This window comes from Mastigoproctus giganteus, chromosome 7 (assembly GCF_048544385.1).
Source record: "Mastigoproctus giganteus isolate SK-2022 chromosome 7, ASM4854438v1, whole genome shotgun sequence".
Taxonomy (NCBI): Eukaryota; Metazoa; Arthropoda; class Arachnida; order Uropygi; family Thelyphonidae; genus Mastigoproctus; species Mastigoproctus giganteus.
This window is the reverse complement of record NC_143581.1, coordinates 71,239,336-71,263,431: the sequence shown is the minus strand read 5'-3', so window position 1 is coordinate 71,263,431 and position 24,096 is coordinate 71,239,336. Positions and strand designations below refer to the sequence as shown.

At 37.0% G+C, this 24,096-nt stretch overlaps 1 protein-coding gene across 5 annotated transcripts in view; it reads right to left on the bottom strand.

Annotated features, from left to right (window-relative positions):
- The window catches only part of LOC150082988 (uncharacterized), a 1,785,507-nt gene that overhangs the window by 1,084,731 nt on the left and 676,680 nt on the right, over positions 1-24,096 (bottom strand). For all 5 annotated transcript variants that reach the window (XM_090377722.1, XM_090377724.1, XM_090377725.1 and 2 more), the window contains one exon: positions 11,486-11,625. In XM_090377722.1, the coding sequence (XP_090233848.1) occupies positions 11,486-11,625 (140 nt within the window). The remainder of the gene's footprint in view (positions 1-11,485; positions 11,626-24,096) is intronic.

Sequence of the window (24,096 nt, the reverse complement as noted above, 5' to 3'; positions counted from 1 at the left end):
TTGAAACTGAGCCCCCCCAGGTTCTTAGTCTGAGCAAGACGAAGAATCGCATCAGTATTCAGCTTGCTCAACCCATTCAAGGCCTTATACATGTCAATCAGATCACCTCGCAGGTGCCTATTCTCCAAGCACTGCAATTTGCAGAACTTAAGCCTTTCTTGTAAGAGTACCCATTTTTTCCCTTCAACAATCTTGTTGCCCTTCTGTGTACTCATTTTAGCAACTCTACATCCTCCCTAAAATGAGGCCTCCAGACCTGTACACAGTACTCTAGGTGTGGCCTGACCATTGCCTTGTGTAACTGGATTATCACCTACCTGTTCCTAATAGCAAAATTCCTATATATCATTGACAAGACTCCATGACCTGTCCTGGCAGCCCGTCTGCACTGCTCAGCAAACTTCATGTTTGACTGCACAATTACCCTCTGGTCTTTTTCACTTTCCACTTCCCTGAGTGTGATACCACCCAGTTGGTACATTTTTCTTTGGTTATTGCTATCCATATGCAGTGCCCCAGGGGCTATTCTGGGGTGCATATATTGCGAGTTATCTGAGTGATATATAGATTTGATTGTGAATTGAGTTAATTTGCTTTCTTGTTTATTTACTTGTACAGTTTGCCAAGGCCAGTTTAGCTAGTCCTACTTCCTCATAGTCTGGGGTGGGCAGTCGGGGAGAATTCCCTGGCTGGCTAAATGGGCTAAATTGATTGTTAGATTTGGGATTTTGGAGAGCTCGTTAAGAGCATTTCCGTGCCCTTGATTTTGTTCCTGGGACCACAACCCGTTTAACTTGGGTTGTGGATGGTTTTTATTGGTTTCTGATAGATTTCTGAGACTTTTTTAATAAGTTCATTCATCAGCTCTGTTTATTCAGTGTTCATTGTGCAGGACTCTTGAGCCGTGTATATATTGTATATAGTTGTTATTTCTCATTGTTGAGACTTAACTTTTAAATCGTAAATAGTTGTTTTTTTATTGTATACATGGCAAGTATAGAAGAATCAGATTCAACGTAAAGTGAAGAAGAACTATAATATCTGAGGCCACAGATGATGAAAAGATGGAGACCAGAAAAGTTTCGTCTAATCAAGTCCAAGAATTGTCAAAGACGCAGGTTTTTATTGGAAGAACACTGTTACGGACTCCTCCGCATCTTAGGTCCTCCTCTCTCTCAACTTCCCAGCAGACTTCACAAAGTCACGGTGAAACAAAGAAAAGGAAAGCAAGAACTGGTAATAGTGTTGAAAAGAATAATCAGGAAAGTGCAAAAGGAAACTGGTTCTCATAAGAAAAGAAGAACTGATGGGAGCAAAGAAAGATCCAAGTACGAAGGATTGGAATATGTTAAAGAAACAAGAGGTAGGCTTAGGACCTACTTACATGATACGCAAAATAAAGTTCCCACAACAGCTATGAAAACAATCTTAGAACTATGGGATATCTTGGAAATGAAGGCTATGGATGTTCACATAGAAATCTTTTTATTAAAAGAAAAGTTAGAGGGAAAGAAAAAAGAAAAGAAAAGCTATGCTTATGTAGCTCAAGAACCAGTGAAAGATACCAAGAAATCATCAAAGTGTGTATTGATTAAAGCAGTAGATGAAAGATTCAAGACAAGCGATGATGTAAAAAAGGAAGTCTTGAAAGAACTTAGACCAGTTCTGAAAGAAGTGAAATAAAAAATATAAGAACAATACGAGACTGCGGGATTGTGTTGGAGGTGGAGGGAGAGGACGATATTAAGAGGATAAGAGGATGTTCGAAGATACAAGAAGTTGGATTAAAATATGTTATTCCAAAGGTTGTTCATCCTAGAATTGGGGTTTTTGACATTGAAAAGGATATTCAAAAAGATGATTTTCTGGAGCAGGTTTGGATTAAAAATTGTAAAGAATATGGGGTTTCTAGGAAAGAATTCAGTGAAAATGTTGAAGTAGTCTCTATAAATAGTGTCAAGAATGGCAATGTGTCAAATTGGATATTGGAGGTTAGATCGAGGCTTCTGAATATAATAAGACAGAAAGAAAGAATATATGCCGATTGGATGGCATATAAATACAAAGAAATATTCTCTGTGGCTCAGTGTTACAAATGCTTAGGATTCGGTCATGTATCTAAGTATTGTAAAAGAGAAGCTATATGTGGACATTGTGCCCAGAAGGGCCATGCATACAGGGACTGTGAAAATAAGGCAGAGGGACCAGTCTGCTGTAACTGTAAAAATAGAAGCAGAAAATGTGATCACACTGCTGCTGATAAGGACTGCCCTGAGTACAAAAGAGCTTTGGAATTATATAAAAATAAGATCAGTTATGGCTGAAAAAATGCACAATGAGCAAAGGCAGTAGCAGCTCAAATACATTTGGAAATGGAAAAGAAGGGTATTGACATAAGTCTATTGCAGGAGCCTTATGAAGTAGGTGGCAACGTACGAGGATATCCAAGTAATTACAGGATTTTGGCAGACGGAAAAAGTCCGAAGGTTGCGATAGTAGTGAGAGGAAACGATCTTGTGGTTACTAAGATCACAACTCTATCCAATGAAAACATGATATGTGCTGAAGTTATTGGAGCAATTGGTAGAGTGTATATGATCTCATTATACTGTCAGCACTCGGTTGATATAAATCCTTATATTAATTACTTGGAGAAGATAAAGGACGTACTTCAAGGTTGCCATATAGTTGTTGGAATGGACTCTAATTCTAAATCTGTACTATGGTAGTGCGGAGTCTGATGATAGAGATGAGATCCTTGAGGACTTCCTATCTACCTCTGGTATGGTGGTTGTCAATATTCCTGGCCATATACCAACATATAGCTCTGTACATGGGCAATCCTATATAGATGTTACAGTATGTACTGTGTCAATTCTTGATAAGATACATGACTGGAAAGTGGTTGATTACTTAACTACAAGTGATCATAATGGTATTTTGTTTAAACTGAGTCAGATAGAGAAAATACGGCAAATAAAGGAAGCAGAAAAGTTTTCTATCAAGACAGTTAATTGGGAAGGTTTTGATCTGGCCTTCAATGACAAAGTAAATGAAATAAATTGGGATTTACTAAATCCTGAAGAATATGTATGTAAATTTCAGGACATAGTTTATGGAGCTTCAAACTTTTCAATGAAAAAGAAAAAGCTTGCATCCAGACCTGTAATATGGTGGAAAAGAAATTTACAACAAATGAAGAAGGAATTGAGAAAAGCCAGGAAAAGATTTCAAAGGTATAGAAGGTTGGGGGACATTCAAATGACGGACTTGTATAAGAATACGTATAGGAATCTGTGTAAAAATTATGTTAAAGCAATTAATGATTCGAAGCAGACTTCTTGGAAGTCTGCATGTGATGGAAAAAGGCTCGAGAGATCCCTGGAACACTGTTTTTAAATTAATTACTGGGAAGTATATTTTTAATTCTATAAATTTTACTGTTAGAACAGGAGATATGGACACTTTAGGATGGAGTGAATCCATGGATATGATCCTGGATGAGTTGTTTCCTGATATGGACACAAAAGAACTAAGCCAAGAACAGAAGGAAATGATACAAGGCAATGCCACTCAAAGTTCCAATATATGTGAACAAAATTTTACCATGGAAGAGGTCCAAGATGCTGTTGCACAGGCGGTTGACGACCGGTCGCCTGGTCCTGATTTAATAGAAGTTAAGATAATGAAAAGGGTTTTTAATATAAGACCCGATTTAATGGTCAAGATGTTTAACAAATGCTTGGAGATGGGTTCGTTCCCTGAGGTGTGGAGAATGGCCGTTTTGAAACTGATTATCAAAAGTCCGGATAAACTACCAAGTGAAGCAGGTTCGTATCGTCCCATAGCATTGTTGTCTGTAATAGCTAAAACTTACGAACGACTGTGTATCAGTCGGTTGATGATTAAATATGATGAGAATCAAATGTCCTCTGATAATCAGTATGGTTATAAAAAAGGTAAGTCTACAGAGGACGCTATTTATCAGATGACAACATACGTTCAGAGCTATGAGGGGCGCTACGTTCTTGGAATTTTTGTTGATTTTCACGGCGCATTCGACATGCTTTGGTGGGAGGGAATCCTTTCCAGGATTAGAACCATTGGATGTTCTGAAAAATTGTATTTAGTTTTTAAAGAATATTTTTCAAATAGAAAGATAATTATCAGGACAAAATATACTGAAGTAAAAAGGAATGTTAAACGAGGTTGTCCACAGGGCTCGGTGATTGGTCCTCACACCTGGACAATAGTTATGGATGACTTTTTGAGAAGAAATCACGTTGGTGTGAATGTAGTGGCATATGCCGATGATTTGTTAATTCTGGTTTATGGCAATGCAAGGTCCCAACTAGAGGCACGTGCCTCTCAAATAATGGAGGAATTGATAGAGTGGTCCAGATTGTATAAGTTACAGATCTCAAAAACAAAGACTGTACAGATGCTGCTTAAAGGACGACTGAGTATGAATAGAAATCCAGTTGTTAAAGCATTTGGTATGTCAATTAGGTATGTGACCTCTGTAACGTACCTTGGTGTGTGTGTAGGGGAGAGGATGGCGTTTTTGGAGCACATGAAGTACTTAAAAAATAAAGTTCGAGTGCTGTATGCCAAGCTGAGAAGAATGATTAGAACTGATTGGGGGATAAAAGGAAGAGCGCTGAATCCCCTTTATGACTGTGTATTTGTCCCCATAATCACATATTCTTCTGTGGCTTGGTTGCACCGAATAACTAATAGTGTTGAAAAGAAATACTTGCTCCAAGCGCAGAGGTTCGCTCTCCTATGCACAACACGGGCCTGCAGAACAGTGTCGAGATGCTCTGCAGGTCTTGGCTGGGCGATTTCCGGCTGATTTGCAGACCATCTTGTCGGCATTACTATACTGTACTAGAAAAAACATCAGGAAAACTGTGTTGGGAGTTTCCTCTTGCCCAGATCTAAATAGGATATACTCGATCTGATTATAAACAAGAAAAGGCAAGAATTAAAAATGAACTCATGGCTGTATGGCAACAGAGGTGGGACACGAGTGAAAAAGGATGTGTCACCCATATGTATTTACCGAGAGTTGACATATTAAATGTGCAGGCAAATCCTTGGCAGCAATTTGGACTACATGCCACTTTTCTTATTACTGGACATGGATTGGCAAAAAGACTCCATGAGTTGGGACTTGTGGAAAATGATTTATGTTCTTGTGGGTTACAAGAAACTAGTGTCCATATTATGCTCCATTGTGATCAATATGTTGATCTAAGACATGAATTGGAGATAAGTCTAGGTAAACTTGAACAACAAGATCTTTGGATCATGTTCATGGATAGGGCTCTCCTGTGGTATTTTAATAAGTTTGTGAGTCTAGTTTTTAAACGGAGACCAAGGCTAGATAGTAGTTCCCGACACTTCGTGGCTGGGGACAGTAATACAGCCAATTAGGATATGTAAGATGACGATAACTAACACTATATCCTTCTTGGCTGCGGCTAGGAGGATTAGTGCTCTCCTAAGATGTGTTGTGATGTTGAATTTTAAATAGTATTTTTTATTATAATATATTTTTAAGAACAGCTTAAGATAATATCACTGAAGAAGCATAATCCACATATAAGCCTAGGCTTAGGAGGTGGACTTGCTGAAGGTGAGTTGAATGAATATTAAATGTTAAACTCCAGTTGCCACTTCTCAGCCCATTTTTCCAACTTATCTAAATCCAGTTGGAGTAGCATACTGTCATTACTGTTGTTAACAACCCTGCCAACCTTTGTATCATCTGCAAACTTGGACATTAAACCTGATATACTTTCATCAATATCATTGATAAATATGCAAAACAACAATGGGCCCAACACCGAACCCTGGGGAACTCCACTAATAACATTTGTCCATGAACATACTTAATGCCATACCTCTCCAATTTGTACAGCAGTCTTCCATGTGCAACAGTATCAAAAACTTTCCTGAAATCGAAATATATGATATCAAAATTATTTTTGGCATTCAGTTCCTTTGTGACCACATCATAGTAATCAATAAAATTGGTCAGAAAAAACCTCCATTTGACAAACCCATATTATGTCTTAACTATTACTGCAGTTTTGTCTAGATGATCCTGCAATGCTTCTTTAACCAGTGATTACATTATTTTCCCCAGAACACAAGTTAAACTAACAGGTCTGTAGTTACGTGTGTTACCTTTTGAACCTCCTTCGTGAACTGGTGATACATTTGCACACCTCCATTCCATGGGGACCTCCCCGCAGTCCAAGGAAGCACTCATAATTATGGCTAACGGTTTTCTTACTTCCTTCGCTGCCTCCTCTAATATAATTGGATAGATCCCGTCCACCCAGGTGCCTTCTTTATGTTTAACTTCAACAATTTCTCTTCCACTTTGCTCTCAGTTATTACAAAATCACTTAGCTCCCTGTTAGCGTTTGATAAACTTCTGGCACTCCCCTCATTGAATAACTCCTCATGTGTGAATGTAGACGCAAAATACTCTTTTAGTGTATCAGCTACCTGAGCATAATCATCAACAGTCAAGCCATCTATGTTAAGTGGTCCAATCTGATTCATCCCTTTCCTTCTAGAGTTTACATAAGTAAAGAACTCCTTGCTGTTTTTCTTTACATCCTTTCCCAAAGATTTCTCATAATCTGCCTTTGCCTGCCTAACCTCCTTTGTGACTTGATTATAGACTAGTTTATACTTGCCATAGGCTTCTGTGTTGCCTGATACTTTATATGCATCTCATACATTTTTCTTCTCTGCCACTAGCCTCATGAAGTCATCTGACATCCATTTAGGCCTAAACCTTGAACAATATTTCTTAGTTGGAATGAAAAGCCTAGTAGCCTCCAAAATTAATTCTTTGAATGTTTCCCATTTAGAATTCAACGTTGGTAACATCATCAGTTGATCCCACTGTACAGAATTTAAAAACTGTCTGAGACCTCTTTAGTCACCTTTACGAAAGCAAAAGCCCTTCCCTTTAGCCTTGATGGTAGTTACATCTTTAAATAATTCCAACATTAATACATTGTGATCACTGTCACCCAGTGGTTCCTTTATCTGCAGATTCTGAATGCATGAAGAATCCCCACTGCTAATCAGATCAAGAGTATTATTCCCTCTGGTTGCCTCTTGAACATGTTGCTGTAGAAAACAGTCATCCAATAAATCCACAAAAGTCTTGCTAGTGTGCATGTGACCAACCCACAAGTTCCAATCAATAATTGGAAAGTTAAAATCTCCCATTATAAGACATTCTGATTTACTGGCCCACTCTATTTCTCTGCACAATTGCTCATTATACTCATCAGATTGATTAGGCCTATAACACACACCTACTCTCATTTTTCGTTTCCCAGTGCTTATTTCATACCAAACAGACACTGCACTGTCCATCAGTATCAACTGTATGCATTTCCTTAGATTTTATGTGTTTCTTTACTAACAGCATAACCCCTCCTCCCTTCCTATCCTGTTTATCCTTCCTATACACATTGAGTGTATCCTATCCCTGTAGAAGCAGTCTCTCCTGCCAACAAGCACAGATCAGACTGAAAAAAATTCTACCCTTGAGCCTTGCACAATCTCTCCAGGGATGAATTGATTGACAAGGCTCTCATCATGTACTCCCTCCTATCGTGTCTGGGCAGAATTGCAGACACTTTCACATTCAACCCTAACTCGCGACTTTCTTTCAACATTGACATGTACTTGTTAAGTAAATCTGCAGATCTCTTACTCTTAATGTCATTAGTTCCAACATATACAACAATATCACTTTTTGTGCACTGAAATGATGATATCTGCTCTACAACGTCATCAACTTTTGCTCCTGGTAGACATACCCTGGTCCTGTTCTACCTATCCTTCTTACATAGTTTATTCCCCGTCTAGAGTCACCAACCATAACTAGTTCCTTTGGGACCAGCGCAATCTGCCTTGGAGATTGCCTCTGTGTTGCCTGATGCACAGGAGTGGGCTCTGTTGTTGAGCTGGGCAGCTGAGAGCCTGATGGGCCCTCATATTAATTTCTTCATTTACCCTACATCTCAAGCTCTCATAGACACCCATCAGAATGCTGAGTTGGCGCCTAATTTCTTGACACTCCAGACACCTAGCACAAACAAAGGCACCCTCCTTGGCTAGATCATGTCCTGTTTTAGAAAGGTCAGCAAATATTTCACATTTCGCACATTTTTTGAAACTGTGATGCGTTTGAGAATAGCCCCCTTCGTTTCTCTCCCTCTTTGCTTCGCAGCTCTAGTCTGCGAAGCAAAGAGGGAGAGAATCTGTATTTAATTAATTGTATTAACTGTACTAAATTGTATTTAAATGGAAATGGTCATCATTTCCATTTAAATACAATTTAATTAACAATGAAATTTAATAAGATTAATAATATTTTTGATTAATTGATAATACTATAATAAGCTAACAGATTCCTGATACAGTGCTTCGTATTATGCTATCTAGTTTTACTTTATACCATTGCTATCAGTTCGAGATATATATATATATATATATATATATATATATATATATATATATATATATATATATATACGTTAAAGTATTTCTTATCAACTACAATATTGTGGCTAGTTCTACAACATTGGCGCCGACACCGGGAGTAGTAACTTCCAAAAATTATTGTTTAAATTCAAAATAAGAAGCCAACGAATGCTACTAAATGTATTTAATATCTCCGTAAAGCACAATGTACTATGTTAAATAACGAAGAATACGTTAAAAATTAAAAAATACTTATCCCTTTACAGCAGCCAAAAATCCACCGTCCATACTGTTCTGCGATCCCAGTGCCCTCTTTGAGACGATCTTTTTTTTTTTTTCTCCGCACATCTATTCTTTTCCTGGACGTCATTGAACTCAAAAGTGTTACTGCAAATGGTTGGTATCAGTTGGTGATACCGTAAAATCCATTGCAGGTATCGATATATTTAAAGCATTTATTGATAAAGTTTATGCAATGTATAATGCATCGCCAAAAAATGCCAGAGAATTGAAGGCATGTACAAATCGCTGGATACTGAACTATTAAAAATTGGCAGAATTTTAAGCACACAATGGGTGGCATCCAGTTTTTGTGTTTCTGCTGTTTGGAATAATTATGAGGCATTCGTTAATCATTTTCAAGAAGCAAAGAATGACTCAATGCGGGACCAAAAAGAAAGATGTACATATGAAGCATTACAGAAGAAAACTTTATATTAGATTTATGTTTAATGTGTGATGCTCTTCAAGAATTATTAGACTTTATTTTCGACTGGAAGGAGCACGATATAGATCTGTACAGGGAGAATCAAAAAACAGAAATCGTTGTACAACATTTTCATGAGAGACAAACAGTTCTGGGACAATATCACAGAAATGCCACCAAAGCTGCCGAAAATCTACGATTTCAAGGAGTTTCACTTCATGGGACAAATTACAGAAATTATTCTCCGATCAATTCAGAAGCTTTCTACAGAACTTTGAAACAATCAGTAAAAAGCAGGCTGCTTGATAGTAAAAATGCAGATTTGACAGCAGCAGCCCAAGTACTTGATAGGAAATATTGGCTTGAAGATATTAACTCTCAAGTGACATTTGGTGAGAATGAAGTTAGAAAATTGTAATTTAGGCTTCAGTTAAATTAAAGAGACTCAATTCTTGGATTTTGGGAATAACCAATTGAAAAGATGATATCAGAAGAATTAGAGCATTTGATGAAAGCTCTGAGTACGATACCAATTTCATCACATGAATGTGAATGACCATTTTCACAAATGAATCTGATCATCAGCCCAACCAGAGCTTCGTTGATGACAAAAACAATTTCTTCACTACTATTTCTTAAAATTTTAGCCCACCACTGACACACTTCGATCCAGAAAATATATTGATTGTGACTCCTTTGGAAACGTCATTCAGCAACAGACACAAACAGTAAGTAAAGAAGTCGGCATTGTGTGTTGGATGAGAACTTAATAAAAATTTGGAATTTTCTATAGAAACTTTATTATGAAACTATGCACATTTTATTTATTTTTTTACAATAAATTTATGCTTAATAAACTGTGTGTTAATATACTTAATTTGTTGTTTTATTCCAAAAACAGTAAAATAACAATATCAGGAAATAATTTTTTTAGAGTACTTTTCATATCCTTTTAATTTTTCCTGATAGCAAAAAATGAGTACCGGAACCTATTTTTTTACAAAAAAAATGCTAATAATGATTAATAAAAAAAAAAAATAGCAATCAAGTTTATTTTCAAGGGAATATATGAGGAATGACAACTCATTCAACTTGAATCATTGATATTGGAATTTTAGAATACAGTATGAGCCAAAACACAACTCGTCCCTTTCAATAAATTAATAAAGACTGCCATCCCTGTCAACAACAATTATTAAACCACAGAGAAATGAGTACAGAGACATGCCATAAACATCAGAGAGTTTGATAAACTGGAACTGATCATATCACGATACTTGCAGAAAATTTTCTCCACCTGATCAGCTGGGGCAAAAAAAACAAAAAAAAAAAACATACATTTAGGGATCTCATAAAAGCTGATAATATCCAGTCTCTTTAGCATGTTTCATTTTCTTTAATAATAAGTTTTGGGATGGTTGGGGCCATAAGAATTTAAAATTGTTGTTGACAGGGACGGCAATATTTATTAATTTATTGACCGGGATGAGTAGTGTTTTGGTTGTAAATTTAATTGCAGTAGATTTACCACAATAACAGTTAGTGCTGCACATTTTTGTGGCAAAATGTGCTGTGTAAATGGATGCAAATTGCAATCTTACAATTTGCATCACTGTTCATTACCGAAGGGCTACAGTCAGCTCAGAGGCTTCATACAGCTGTGTCATCAAAGTAGTGGTTGGATGCTGTTCTGATCCAATTAAAACTTAGTATTTAATATACTCATTGAATAAGCTGTACGGCCTCAGGAAAATTTACTAAATTTTTGTAAAGCCATAATTTATTGAATAGAAAGTTTGCTTGCTGTGAGGTTCGTAAATTATAGATTTCACAACCAGCAGACTTTCTATTGTGAGTTGGTAAAAACTGTAGCATGTTTAATTATGACAGTTGAAATTCTGATGGCATCTCTACCATTAGTTAATAAGATTACAGCATGTTTATTTACAACAGTTGAACACCTGCTAAACTTTGAAATTATATATACAAAGTTACTAACAGAGTTTTCAGAAGCTTTAAATTAAATACTGTTTAACTTTAACACAGCTGAATTTGCAAATTTATTATCTAATTGCATTATTTGGAAATTAAGTGTTTTGCATCAAAGTGAAATGAGTGTTTCAAAAAGGGGAAAGAATCTAGATTCAGTACAGTTCTTTTTTTTTTTTTTAGGACAGCTGGAGATTCAGACATTCTACCTGTATAAAATTATATGCTTGGAATATGCTGATGAAAATAATATAAATAACATACTTTAGATTCAATCTGTGATGTCCAGAATACGGTTGTTACAATATCAGGTAAAGAAGGTAACAGTTCTTTTACTATATTCTGTAGCCTAGGAAATTCTGCAAATATTTCTTCTATTGTCACTGGGGACAGTTTGTCAATAGCTGAAAGGGAAAAAAAAAATTGATGTCGGATGCTATTTAATCATAAAATGCATACAAAAAACTGTAATGAATTACATAAATATTAATGATACTTGAGAATCTGAATTATTCAACTAGCTTCATTCTTGGAAGCATGGAATTATTTTAATTATCTGAAAAACCTAAAGTGGAGTTTAGCATTTAGCACTACAGCAGTGATCTATCATCATCCATAAGGAGAAAAATGGTTGGTTGGTTTGTTAGTTGGTCTGGGAACTCCTTGGTGCGCCAACTACTTTAGTTGTAAGTGCTTTCTTATAAATTTCTAGATGTGATCTTTATCATGTATTACAACTCTGAGTGGCCACTTTTTATTAGGTACACCTACCCATCTTAGAAAAGCTTTATAATGGCAGGCATAAACATTGAGGTGTCAAAAGCACACCACAGGATACTGGTGAATGCTCTTCACAGCATAGATCTACATTCATCCAATTTGCTTGATTGCTTGTGGAAAATTGGATGATTGTGAATGGCTGTGAACCTGTGAGATAAGGTTCCATCATATCCCACAGGTACTCAACTGGGGGGGGGGGAGATCTGCAGTAGGGTGAATTCACTCTCATGTTCCAGGAACCAGTTCTATACAATTCTGGGCTTATAATACAGTGAATAATTCTGCTAATGGAAGAACCCATTCACAGATGGGTATACTGTAGCCATGAAAGGATGTACCTGGCCAGAAGCAATTTCTAGATAATGAATGGGATCCAAATGTTGCTCCACTGGTATCAAGGGACCCAATATGCCCAAACAAACCCCACACCATTATACCATTCCACCAGCATGCATAGTTGATAATGTGCAGGAGGGATCCACAGATGTGAAACAGCACGAACTGGGATTCATCTGACAAGGCAATGTTTTTCTGATCCTCTACTGTCTAGTGTTAGTGTTCCTGAGCTCACTGTAATTCTATTATTGTTTTTTGCTGACAGTGGTGAAATCCAGTTGTCATCAGCTAGGATACCCCATGGCAAGGTATGATGAGTAGAGCATTCTGAAATGTCTCTTTGGTCACATAACAACCTAATACAACATTACCATGTTGTATTAGGTTGTTATGTGACTTACGTTCATAGTATGCAATATAGATCAGATGAGTAGCTGCTCAATAAAGGAAGTGATGGAGTGAGAGGGATGATTTTTCAGTAATAGCATAACTTTTTCATAGTATGCTATTACTGAAAAGAAAAGTACTCAATTTCACTCCAACAGTTCTTCCTTGGGGGTAAGTCCCACTCCTTGGATTGACTAACTGTGGTCTTTACTGATTGAAAAGACAGGTCAGAAACAATTTGTTATTCATTTATTTTTCTTTGTGTGTTCACATCTCTATTTATCTGTTTTCAATTACTGCTATATTCACTCAAAAACTCTACACTTCTGTCATTACAAAACAGATTTTACCAATCAATATCAAGGAAAAACTTTCAAAAGGAATATTAGGAAAAAATTCAATAAATTATATCAAATGGATATAAGGAGAACTGTTGTGTTCAGGACAGTAAACAATGCTTGTGTAGTGTAGAAAGTGCTGATAATCTCTCACACATATTCATAAATATGAATATTTGCAACATATTAAAATATTCATAAGTACACAATTTTATGTACTTATGAATATTTTTTAGACTTTCATCCAGAACTGAAAAATATGGACTGTTTTATTCACAAAATCTATTCAGCAAGAAAAAAATAACTTTTTATTGAAACTGTATTAATAATTAATTTTATATTGCACCTCTTGATTAATATACTGTAGTCCACAATGTACCTTATTCCATGCAAATATATCCCCAGGGGCTCACATCTGGTGAGTATGGGCTTGGCACACCCAAAGTCCTGAGCTGGATAGCTGGATATCATCATTCTTCTCTTTCTCGGTGATTCCTTTCTACTTCTCTCTCTCTCTCTCTCTCTCTCTCTCTCTCTCAGGGAATTTTTTTTTGGCTGGTGCAGCATAAGCCACAGGCTTCCTTGTACCATATGGCTAATAATAATAAGATAGTTGTAATTTAAACTAATAAAAGCATTTATAGAAGCAGTTTAATATACCATCACAAAATCATGGCTCATGGCAATAACACTCTAGTTTACTCTTATTTACTCTCACAAGCATGCACATGCTATGTAAAACTGAAGTTGTACTCGGTTGATTTGCATATTACTGTGAGAAGTGCTCTAATAATAAAAGAAACAGTTATATACCAGAAAGAAAGCAGTGAGAAAATGGGAAAAAAATGGGTTGAAGATAACTGATGTTCATTAATTTTTTTGACACAAAAAGCTGAATAAAATGTTAGTAATTAGTAATAGTATCAGTAATTAGTATTAGTATTACTAGGCTTTTCCATATCACTTGTCCATCCTGTTCTACAGTTTGTTTATTTCAAACGACCCGCTTCTATAACACCAGATGAAAGTTTGTTCCAACAATCAACTACCTGCTGGCTGAAGGCAAACTTCCACATATTTATCTGCAACCATCCTTCCTCAATTTGAATTTATGCCCCTTCTTGTATGTATGTGGCTGGTCACTCACACACTAGCAAGGCTTTTGTGGAATTATTGGATGATTGTTTTCTACATCAGCATGTTCGGGAGGCAACTAGACGGAGGAATACTCTTGATTTAATTATCAGCAGTGATTCTTCATGCATTAAGAATCTGCAGATAAATGAACCACTAGGTGGCAGTGATCACAGTGTGCTGAAGTGGGATTTACTCAAAGAGGTAACTACCATTAGGGGTAAAGGGAAGGGTTATTGCTTTTGTAAAGGCGACTACGATGGACTGAGACAGTATTTAAATTCTATACAGTGGGACCAACTGATGATGTTACCAACAGCAAATGCAAAATGGGAAGCATTCAAAGAACTTATCTTGGAAGCTACTAGGCTTTACATACCAACTAAGAAATATTGTTCAAGGTTTAGGCCTAAATGGATGTCAGATGAACTGATGAGGCATATGGCAGAGAAGAAACATGCATGGGATACATACAAATTAACACATGACACAGAAGCCTATGATAGATACAAGTTGATCTGTAACCAAGTTACAAAGGAGGTTAGGCAGGCGAAGGCAGATTACGAGAAATCCTTGGCAAGGGATGCAAAGAAAAACAGCAAAGAGTTCTTTACTTATGTAAACTCTAGAAGGAAGGGGATGAATCAGATTGGTCCACTTGATATCGATGGGTCAACTGTTGATGATCCTGCTCAGGTAGCTAACAAACTAAATGAATATTTTGCATCGACATTCACACATGAGGAGTTATTTAGCGAGGGGAAAGCCAGGGGTGTATTCAACTCTAGCAGTAAGCTAGAGAATCTTGTAATAACTGAGAGTAAAGTGGAGGAGAAATTGTTGAAGATAAACACAAGAAAGGCACCCGGGGTGGATGGGATCTATCCAGTTATATTAAAGGAGGCAGCAGAGGAAGTAGGCAAACCCTTAGCCATAATTATGAGAGCTTCCTTGGACTCAGGGGAGGTACCCACAGACTGGAGATGTGCAAATGTTACCCCAATTCACAAAGGAGGATCAAAGGCTGACACAAGCAATTATAGACCTGTGAGTTTAACTTCTGTTCCAGGAAAATTAATGGAGGCACTAGTTAAAGAAGCACTGCAGGATCATTTAGACAAGACTTCAGTTATAGCTCGGACACAGCATGGTTTTGTTAAGGGGAAGACTTGCCTGACCAATTTGATTGGATACTATGATGCAGTCACAAAGGAACTGGATGCAGGGAAAAACTTTGATATTATATACTTGGATCTTAGAAAGGCTTTTGATACTGTTGCACATGGAAGACTGCTGCACAAATTGGAGCAGTGTGACATTGGAGGCAAATTGCTGCTGTGGATAAAGGGGTGGTTGAGGGGGAGAAGACAGAGAGTGGTAATCAATGGACACTGCTCATCATGGACTAATGTTATTAGTGGAGTCCCTCAGGGCTCAGTGTTGGGTCCATTATTGTTTTCTGTATTCATAAATGATATTGATGATGGTATATCAAGCTTAATGTCGAAGTTTGCAGACGATACAAAGGTAGGCAGGGTTGTCAAGCAGGGCTGACACTATGCTGATGCTGCAACAGGATCTGGAAAGGTTGAGCAGATGGGCTGAGAGGTGGCAAATGAAGTTTAACATTGACAAATGTAAAGTACTACACATGGGAAACAGAAACCCCAGAGCAACGTATCAACTCTGTGGTACTACACTGACAGTGGTAGAGAATGAAAGGGACCTGGGGGTGGTTGTGCAGGCAGATATGAAGTTCTCTGAGCAGTGCAGACGGGCTGCAAGAGTAGCTCATGGTGTATTGTCAATGATATATAGGAATTTTTTTAGCAGGGATAAGGAGGTGATTATTCCCTTGTATAAGGCAATGGTCAGGCCACACCTAGAGTACTGTATACAGGTCTGGAGGCCTCATTTTAAGAAGAATGTAGAGCTGTTAGAATAAGTACAGAGAAAGGCAACAAGATTAGTGAATGGAACAAAGGGGTGCTCTTATGAAGAAAGGCTTAAGTTTTGCAAATTACAATGTCTGGAGACTAGGCACCAGCGAGGTGATCTGATAGAGGTGTATAAAGCATCGAATGGTTTGAGCATGCTCAATGCTGATGGGATTCTTCCTCTCGCTCAGAATAATCACCTGAGAGGGCATAAATTCAAATTGAGGAAAGACAGATGTAGGATAGACGTGCGGAAATTTGCCTTTAGCCAGCGAGTGGTTGGGTGGTGGAACAGACTTCCATCCCTTGTCGTGGAAGTTGATAGCCTAAATAAGTTTAAGGCTCAGCTGGACATATATTTTGAACGAACAGAGGGGTGAAGTGGAAGTGGTTTTTTTTTTTTTTTTTTTTGGCTGATGCTGCATAAGCTTGCTTTCTTGCATCAAATGCCTCTACTAATGCTAATAATGCTAATGCTAATGTATGTATGATCTAGAGGAAGAATCCCATCAGCAAGAGTTTAGCCAATCCATTCAAAGCCTAAAATAACTCAACAGATCTCCTCACAAGTGCCGGACATCCAGATGCTGAAAATTGATGGCAAAATTTATTATTATTGGTATATTATTGACAAAACCCTAGAAGCTGTTCTGGCAGCCTGTCTGCATTGTTCAGAGTGCTTTGTATCTGGCTGCATAATTACCCCCTCCCACTCCAAGACCTTTTTATTCTCCACTATCCTAAGTTTGGTAACCATACAGTTGGTACATTAACCTGGGCTACTGCTATCCATGTATAATACCTTACATTTGTTAATATTAAACTTCGATTGCCACTTCTCAGCCCACCTGACTCATATGTCTAGATCTTGTTGCAGTAGCATACCCAGATTACTGTCATTAGTCCACCTGCCAACATTCATATTATCTACAGACTTAGACATTAAGCCTGGTATGCTTTCATCAATGACAATAATAAATACAGAAAACAACATTGCGCCCAGCACTGAAGCACTGATTCCAACAAGAGCAGTGCCCATGGCTATCCAATTTCTCTTCTCCCATTCAACCATCCCTTTATCAATAGCAGTAACTTGCCCTTAATGCTACACTGCTACAATTTGTACAGCAGTCTTTTATGTGCAACAGTACCAAAAACCTTTCTGAAATCTAAGTATAATGCAAGGCTTCAAAGAAAAGAGCTGATCTCGAACTCTGATGAGATAATTCCAATGATGGGTTCTCATGTCTTACCAATTCTCAATGAAACAACTGAAGATACAATTTTTCAAAAGAGGTTTAGATGAGAAAAGAACAGAAGGAGATACTTAAATATCTCAGACCACTTGATGAACTCAGTTACTCATTTTTCTACTAGAGAAAATTTTCCACAGAAAAAAAAAGGCTATTCCTTTGTGAGAAATATAGGACTAGTGTGTTTCTTACATTCAAAACTAGGTCATTTTGTTAAAACTGCTACTTGAAGAGAGAATTTTATGTCTCAAGAGTCTGATTGGTTCAGAGAAAGAGCAGAGAGGCTTTGCATTACTCAGCCTAAAAGATTTGCCTTACTCCCACCAGAGCAAAATAAAAACAGCACTTCAATGTCTAGGAGTGGAACTGAGGCTTACATAGAATGCATTTCCCAGGTAATTCAGGATGAAAGGATTAGTGAATTACTGATTGTAAGATATTAAAGCAAGAACTTTAGTTAATGCCTTCTCTCCTATACCTTACTGTCATCCATAAAGATAAATATTAATGACAATCCTTACATGGCACTTGTAAACACATGTGATCAGAAATTCCTCATCTCAAGGAAATTGTAGTTTCAACTGTATCCTGAATATTATTTTGAACAAAAGAACTTGTCGGTTGCTACTTAGGATAAAAACTCAGGAGAGCCAAAACGGATTCTGGAAGGCATCTCCTTATAGTTTGTGATCTCGTGTTGAGATCACCAACCCTAAGTAATGTATCATTTACACTGCACATAGCAGATGAACCACTGTCACTCCATCTCATTTTAAGTGAAGATTTGTCAAAATTCCATTATCACTTATGATAAAAAGTTTATAAACCATATACAGTGAAACTTCCCTTTAACGGACAGCCACGGGGAACGAAAATGTGTCCGTTAGAGAGAAATGTCTGCTAACAAGAAGTCTGAGGGAGAAAAAAAAAACAAAGAAAGAAAAATCGTTAAACGTTTAATGTAAAATTAAATTAAATTATATACAGATTTTGCACAATATTTTTGTAAATAATATACATACAATTGTGCTATGCATATTATGACTTTATCTTAAGAAAAATACATACAGTAATCACTTATTTTCTTCTGCACCTTCTTCCGGCTGATAATTTTGTTTTCAACATTTGTTTGGAGTGAAGAAACCATCGAAAGTCCTTCAGTATCTTCTTCAGCGGCGAAAAACATTTTTAAACGATTGATTTGTATGAGCGCTTCTTCTATTTTCACCGGTGGTTCGTCGTTAACATGTTCTTCGACAGAATGACCTCCTTCCATTTCTTCATCCTCATGAGGAACTTCTTGAAAAATATCGATGATAATGTAGATATTTAGAGCACCATCTTCTGTACTGAGGTTTGAGTCTATATCTTTGTAGCCAGGGTCACTTGTAGCTGAAGTATCATACATTATCAATAGATGTTGAAGTACTTGTTCTTCTTGGTGCTCCACATTGCTGTTCACAACTTCAATTTTGCGTTTGAGAAGCCAGACTTTACAAAACAGTTCATGACAGTTTGTTTTCTAATTGCGTTTACTGAAGAGGAAATCCATTGAATCGCATCTAGGATGCTGATTTACTTTGCAAGGTCACTCGCACATGTTACATCGTTCATGTTTGCAATGAGATGTCTTAAAACACGTTTTCTGTAGTGAAGTTTAAAATTTTTTATTATCCCTTAATCCAAGGGCTGACACTCTGCAGATGTGTTTGGTGGCAGGAAAATGATTTGAATGTTGGAAAATTCAATGTGCGGGTGAGATGCAGCATTATCCATGAAAAGAATAATTTTTCTGTTTTGACGAATCATGTTTCGGTTAAAGTGACTTATCCATTCGCTCATGATATCTCGTGTCATCCACGCTTTTTTATTAGACTTCCAGTCAACATCCAAAAGATTCAACTTTATGCCCTTGAAACAATGAGGATTTTGTGGGTTTCCTATAACAAGAGGTTGTTCAAAGTCTCCCAGCATATTTGTACACAATAGTACAGTCAAGCGTTCCTTAGAAATTTTTCCGCCCTGGCATTTTCGTTTTTTAGACGCATTGTGTTTTCAGGAAGAGCTTTAAAAAAACAACCCTGTTTCGTCACAGTTGTAAATATCCTTAGCTTCAAAATCACGACATAACTCTTCCAATTTGACGGTCCACTCTGTTACAACCCCAGTATCAACAGATCCACCTTCACCACTTACGGTTTTCCAAGAAATTTTATGCTGAGTTTTGAACTTGTCTAGCCATCCCACAGAACTCATTTACTCCCATAGATTTCGCAACCTCCAAAGCCTTTTCCCTAATAATAGGCCCATTAATGGGAATTTTTTTAGCACGTGCGCGACAAATTTGAAGTCCAACAGTTTTCGGGAATGATTTTTGAACCTGATCATTTACGTGTTGCCAAAATTGTTTGAGCAGTTCATTTTTTTTCTTTAGGATGTCCTGCTTACCTGCGCCTTCCCGATTTTGAATTTTACAGCGATATTGCGAACACTATTTTATTGCCGATCATACGCATTAATGAGTTCGACTATCTTTTAAAGTTAAATGTTTACGAGAAGACATTGTGCACTTCACACGACACTGAACAAAACTGAAAACTGAAACTGAAAAGACGAAAGGCCGACCATATTCCCCCCCCTCCCTGCACACACCGAATTCATCAGAAGTTTTACACATGCCTTAAAATTCTTGAAAAAGGGTTTAGAACCGCGACGTAAACCTTGATAAAATTCAGAGAATCGGAAATAGAAAATAAACACACGATTGAGGCAATACGTAGAAGAAACGTTCCTAGAAAAAGGGCCGTGAGCTCGCCCACTGTCCGTTATGGGGAGATCAAATTATGTGCAAATCTAAATGAAACAGTGCAGATTGCCTGTCCGCATCCGTTACAGAGAATGTCCGCTAGACAGAAGCTGCAAACACGTTAAAACCAATGGAGGTGAGTTGGGGAATTTGAAAATGTCCGTTGTAGAGAGATGTCCGTTAACGAGAGGTGTCCGTTAGGAGAAGTTTCACTGTATATCTATCCTTTCCATCCAATTATTATCTCAATGCACTTATCTCTACTCTTTCCAAAGTAATGGAGAAATACATTAATCACTAACTGCTAAACTATCATGAAACCTTTCATCTGATTAATGATCGCCAATAGAGATTCTGTCACTATCAATCCACTAGTGATATACTGGCTTAAGTTACTGATCCTTGGAAAAATTCGATGAAAAGGTTTGGTGAAACTTGAGCAGTTTCTCTTGATATTTCCAAGGCTTTTAATCATATCTAGCATAAAGGTTTCCTAAACAAATGCCCATCTTATGGCTTTCCAGCTGGGTTTTTTTTTTTGCAATTGGGTATGCAGTTTTCCCTCTGACTGTTCTTTGTGGATGATAGAAGATGGTTTGTGTTCTAACTTCTCCACTAATGCTGATGTTCCCCAAGGTTCAATTTTTTCTTCCACTCTTTTCCTCTTGTATAATAATGACCTTCTTCCTCTGACTGGAAATTCTGTTTGTTTTTTTTTTTTTTTTTTTTGTTTTGGTAGTTGTTGGCGCATCGGCTTCTGTGGCCATATTGCACCTCCCAAGGTTTTTGCAGTACTTTGATCCAAGCCCGAGGCGGGAATCGAACCCGCGACCTTTGGGTTGCCGGGCAGGTACTTTACCCACTCGGCTAGCCCGGTCGGCCGGAAATTCTGTTTGTAGTTTTGCAGATAATAGCACACTGCATTCCACCTTCCAGTTTGAGAAACTTGCTCTAAACAAACAGCTTCTGCAATACCTACCACCAATTCCTAAGATGCTGATCTCCGGGTAATTTTCCGATGGGACAAAGAAAACTTAATTAATTTCATTCCTTCTAAAACTCGATCCTGTCATGTATCTTGAAAAAAAGAGTCTACTACTCTATGCTTACCTTTGATGACATTCAGATTTCTAGACAAGATAACATATCTCTATTGGAAATTACCCTGACTTCTAATCTCTCTCTTTTAGCATAAACATATTACAATTATTGCTTCCTCTACATCATAAAACTGGGTCTACATTATTAAACAACATACCCACTTTTAGCAAACTTAAATATTAAACTTGATGTGATGTGATCAATGTCATTAATAAATATTAAAGATAGCATGAATCCAACACTGAACCCTGAAGGATGCCTATAAATGTCTACTCTTTGTCTCCTATTACTCAATTGTCCCTTTATCCACAGTAGTAACCTGCTTCCAATGTTGCACTTATCCACTTTGTACAGCAGTTGTTTGTGTGAAACAGGATCAAAAGATATATTGAAAGTCAAGTATATGATGGCAAAATTATTTTTTCATCCAGTTCTTTTGTGAGTATGTCATTAGCTAATCAAACTGGTCTGACAAGATGTGCCATTTAATATAGACATGTTATCTTGCTCTCTGTTTCAGGAAAATTTATGGAATCACTAGTTATAGAAGTAATGGAGGATGATCCAGACAGGAATAGAGTCATACTACAGTCACAGCATGGATTTTTTAAGGGGCCATCTTGTCTGACCGAGGTGATTGGATACCATGATGCAGTAACAAAGACAAATTTATTTTCTGAAATCCAAAGACCTTGGATTTCAGAAAAACTTTTTGTACTGTAGAACATAAAAGACTGCTGTACAAATTGGAGCAGATGGCATTAAAGGCAAGTCATTGCTATGGATAAATGGATGGTTGAGAGAGAAAGAGAGAGAGAGAGAGAGAGAGAGAGAGAGTGGCAATCAATGGACACTGCTCTTTGTGTACTAATGTTATTAGTGGAGTACCCCAGGGTTCGGCGTTGGGACCATTGCTGTTTTCTATATCTACAATGATACTGAAGAAGATATATCAGACTCAATGTCCAAGTTTGCAGGGTTGTTAATGACAGTAGTATTGACAGTATGCTGCTACAACAGAATCTAGAAATGTTGGACATATGGGCTGCAAACTGGCAACTGAAGTTTAACATTGACAAATGCAAAGTACTGCATATGGATACAGAGTAACGTACTAATGATATATAGGAACTTTCCTAGCAGGGATAAGGAGATGATTCTCTCTATGCAGGGCCACACCGAGCTATATAGCTGCCTTGGTGCAAACTTCTTATTGCTGCCCCCCTCAATTGTTTTTCTTATATCTTTTTTTTTTTTTTTTTTTTGGGAATTAAAAAAAATATGTTTCCAAAATTACAGTATATATAATTTTATTTTTTAAACACAAAATATAACATATATTATGATACATGAAGTAAATATGTTGAAAATAAAAAAAAAAAAAAATTGAAAATACATTTATTTTGCTTTGGCTGCAGACAATAAAGTGCATTCAGACAAGTTGGTGCATTCAGCATGCATATTGCTTTTTTTGTGAATATTCAAATGTCTTGTTAAATGCTGCCAATCTTTGAATCCACTGTTTACAAGTGGAACTGAAACAGTACTATTTAAAAATAATTTACAGTTATAACAAAAGACAGCATTTTGTGAAATCGAATACAGTAACCAATTAAGCAAAAGTGAGTCACTATTTTGTAATTTTTTAGTGTAATATTCTATAGAAAAGTTTCTTCTATCTTTTTAAAAATAAATTATCCTTTATCTTTTAAAAAATAATTTTTTTTTTAATTGTTCTGGTTTGTTTTAAACTAACATCATTCTTATTTTATAATTTAAAATTTGTGGCCATTCCGGGATCACTAAGTGAAATTAGTTGATTTCGTATACCACTATTGTGATCTTCACTTTCCTCTTCATCCAAATTGCTTCACTTGCATTTAGTGTTTCTTGCTGAATTGGAATATCAACATCTTGGACAGGTGATAATTCGCATCTTTCAGTTTCTTCATCAATAGTAGTAAAGCTAGAGGAAATCAAAGTCGATGGACCTGACTGTGGCTGAATGTTCAGAAACTTGGCAATCAAACTTGTTGCTTTTTTTTATTTAATCACTTTTTATTATTTTTTTTTCATAACCAGAGAGTCAGTTCCTTCCATCAGACATCTGAGAAATATTTTTAAAAAAATTGTTTTAAATTTAAAATACAAAAAAACACATTCTTCAATGCATTTAACTTTTAGACTACTTAGTCTTTGCCATCTCTTTTAGTGTTTACAGAACATTGGCCTTTACCGCTTCTTAGTCTCTGTCATCCCCTTAGTCATTGCCACCCTGGTGCAGTACATCACTTGCACCACCAGTTTGGTGTGGCTCTATTGCTATGTATAAGGCAATGGTTAGGCCACACCTTGAGTACTGCATACAGGTGTGGAGACTCATTTTAGGAAAGATGTAGAGCTGCTGGAACGAGTACAGAGAAGGGCAATGAGATTGGTGAGGGGAACAAAGGGATGCTCTCACCAAGAAAGGCTTAAGTTATGAAAATTGTAGTATCTAGAGACTAGGCACCTGCGAAGTGATCTGATTGAGATGTATAAGGCTTTGAATGGTTTGAGTAAAGTTCAATGCTGATAGGATTCTTCCTCTTGCTCAGATTATGCACTTGTGGGGTCATAAATTAAAATTGAGGAAAGTGTTGCAGAATAGATGTGTGGAAATTTGCCTTCAGCCAGCAAGTGATTGATTGTTGGAACAAACTTCCACCTATTGTTGTGGAAGTTGATAGATAAAATAAATTCAAGGAAGAATTTTTTTTTTTTTTGGCTGATGCTATGTAAGCTTGCTTTAATTCTATCATGA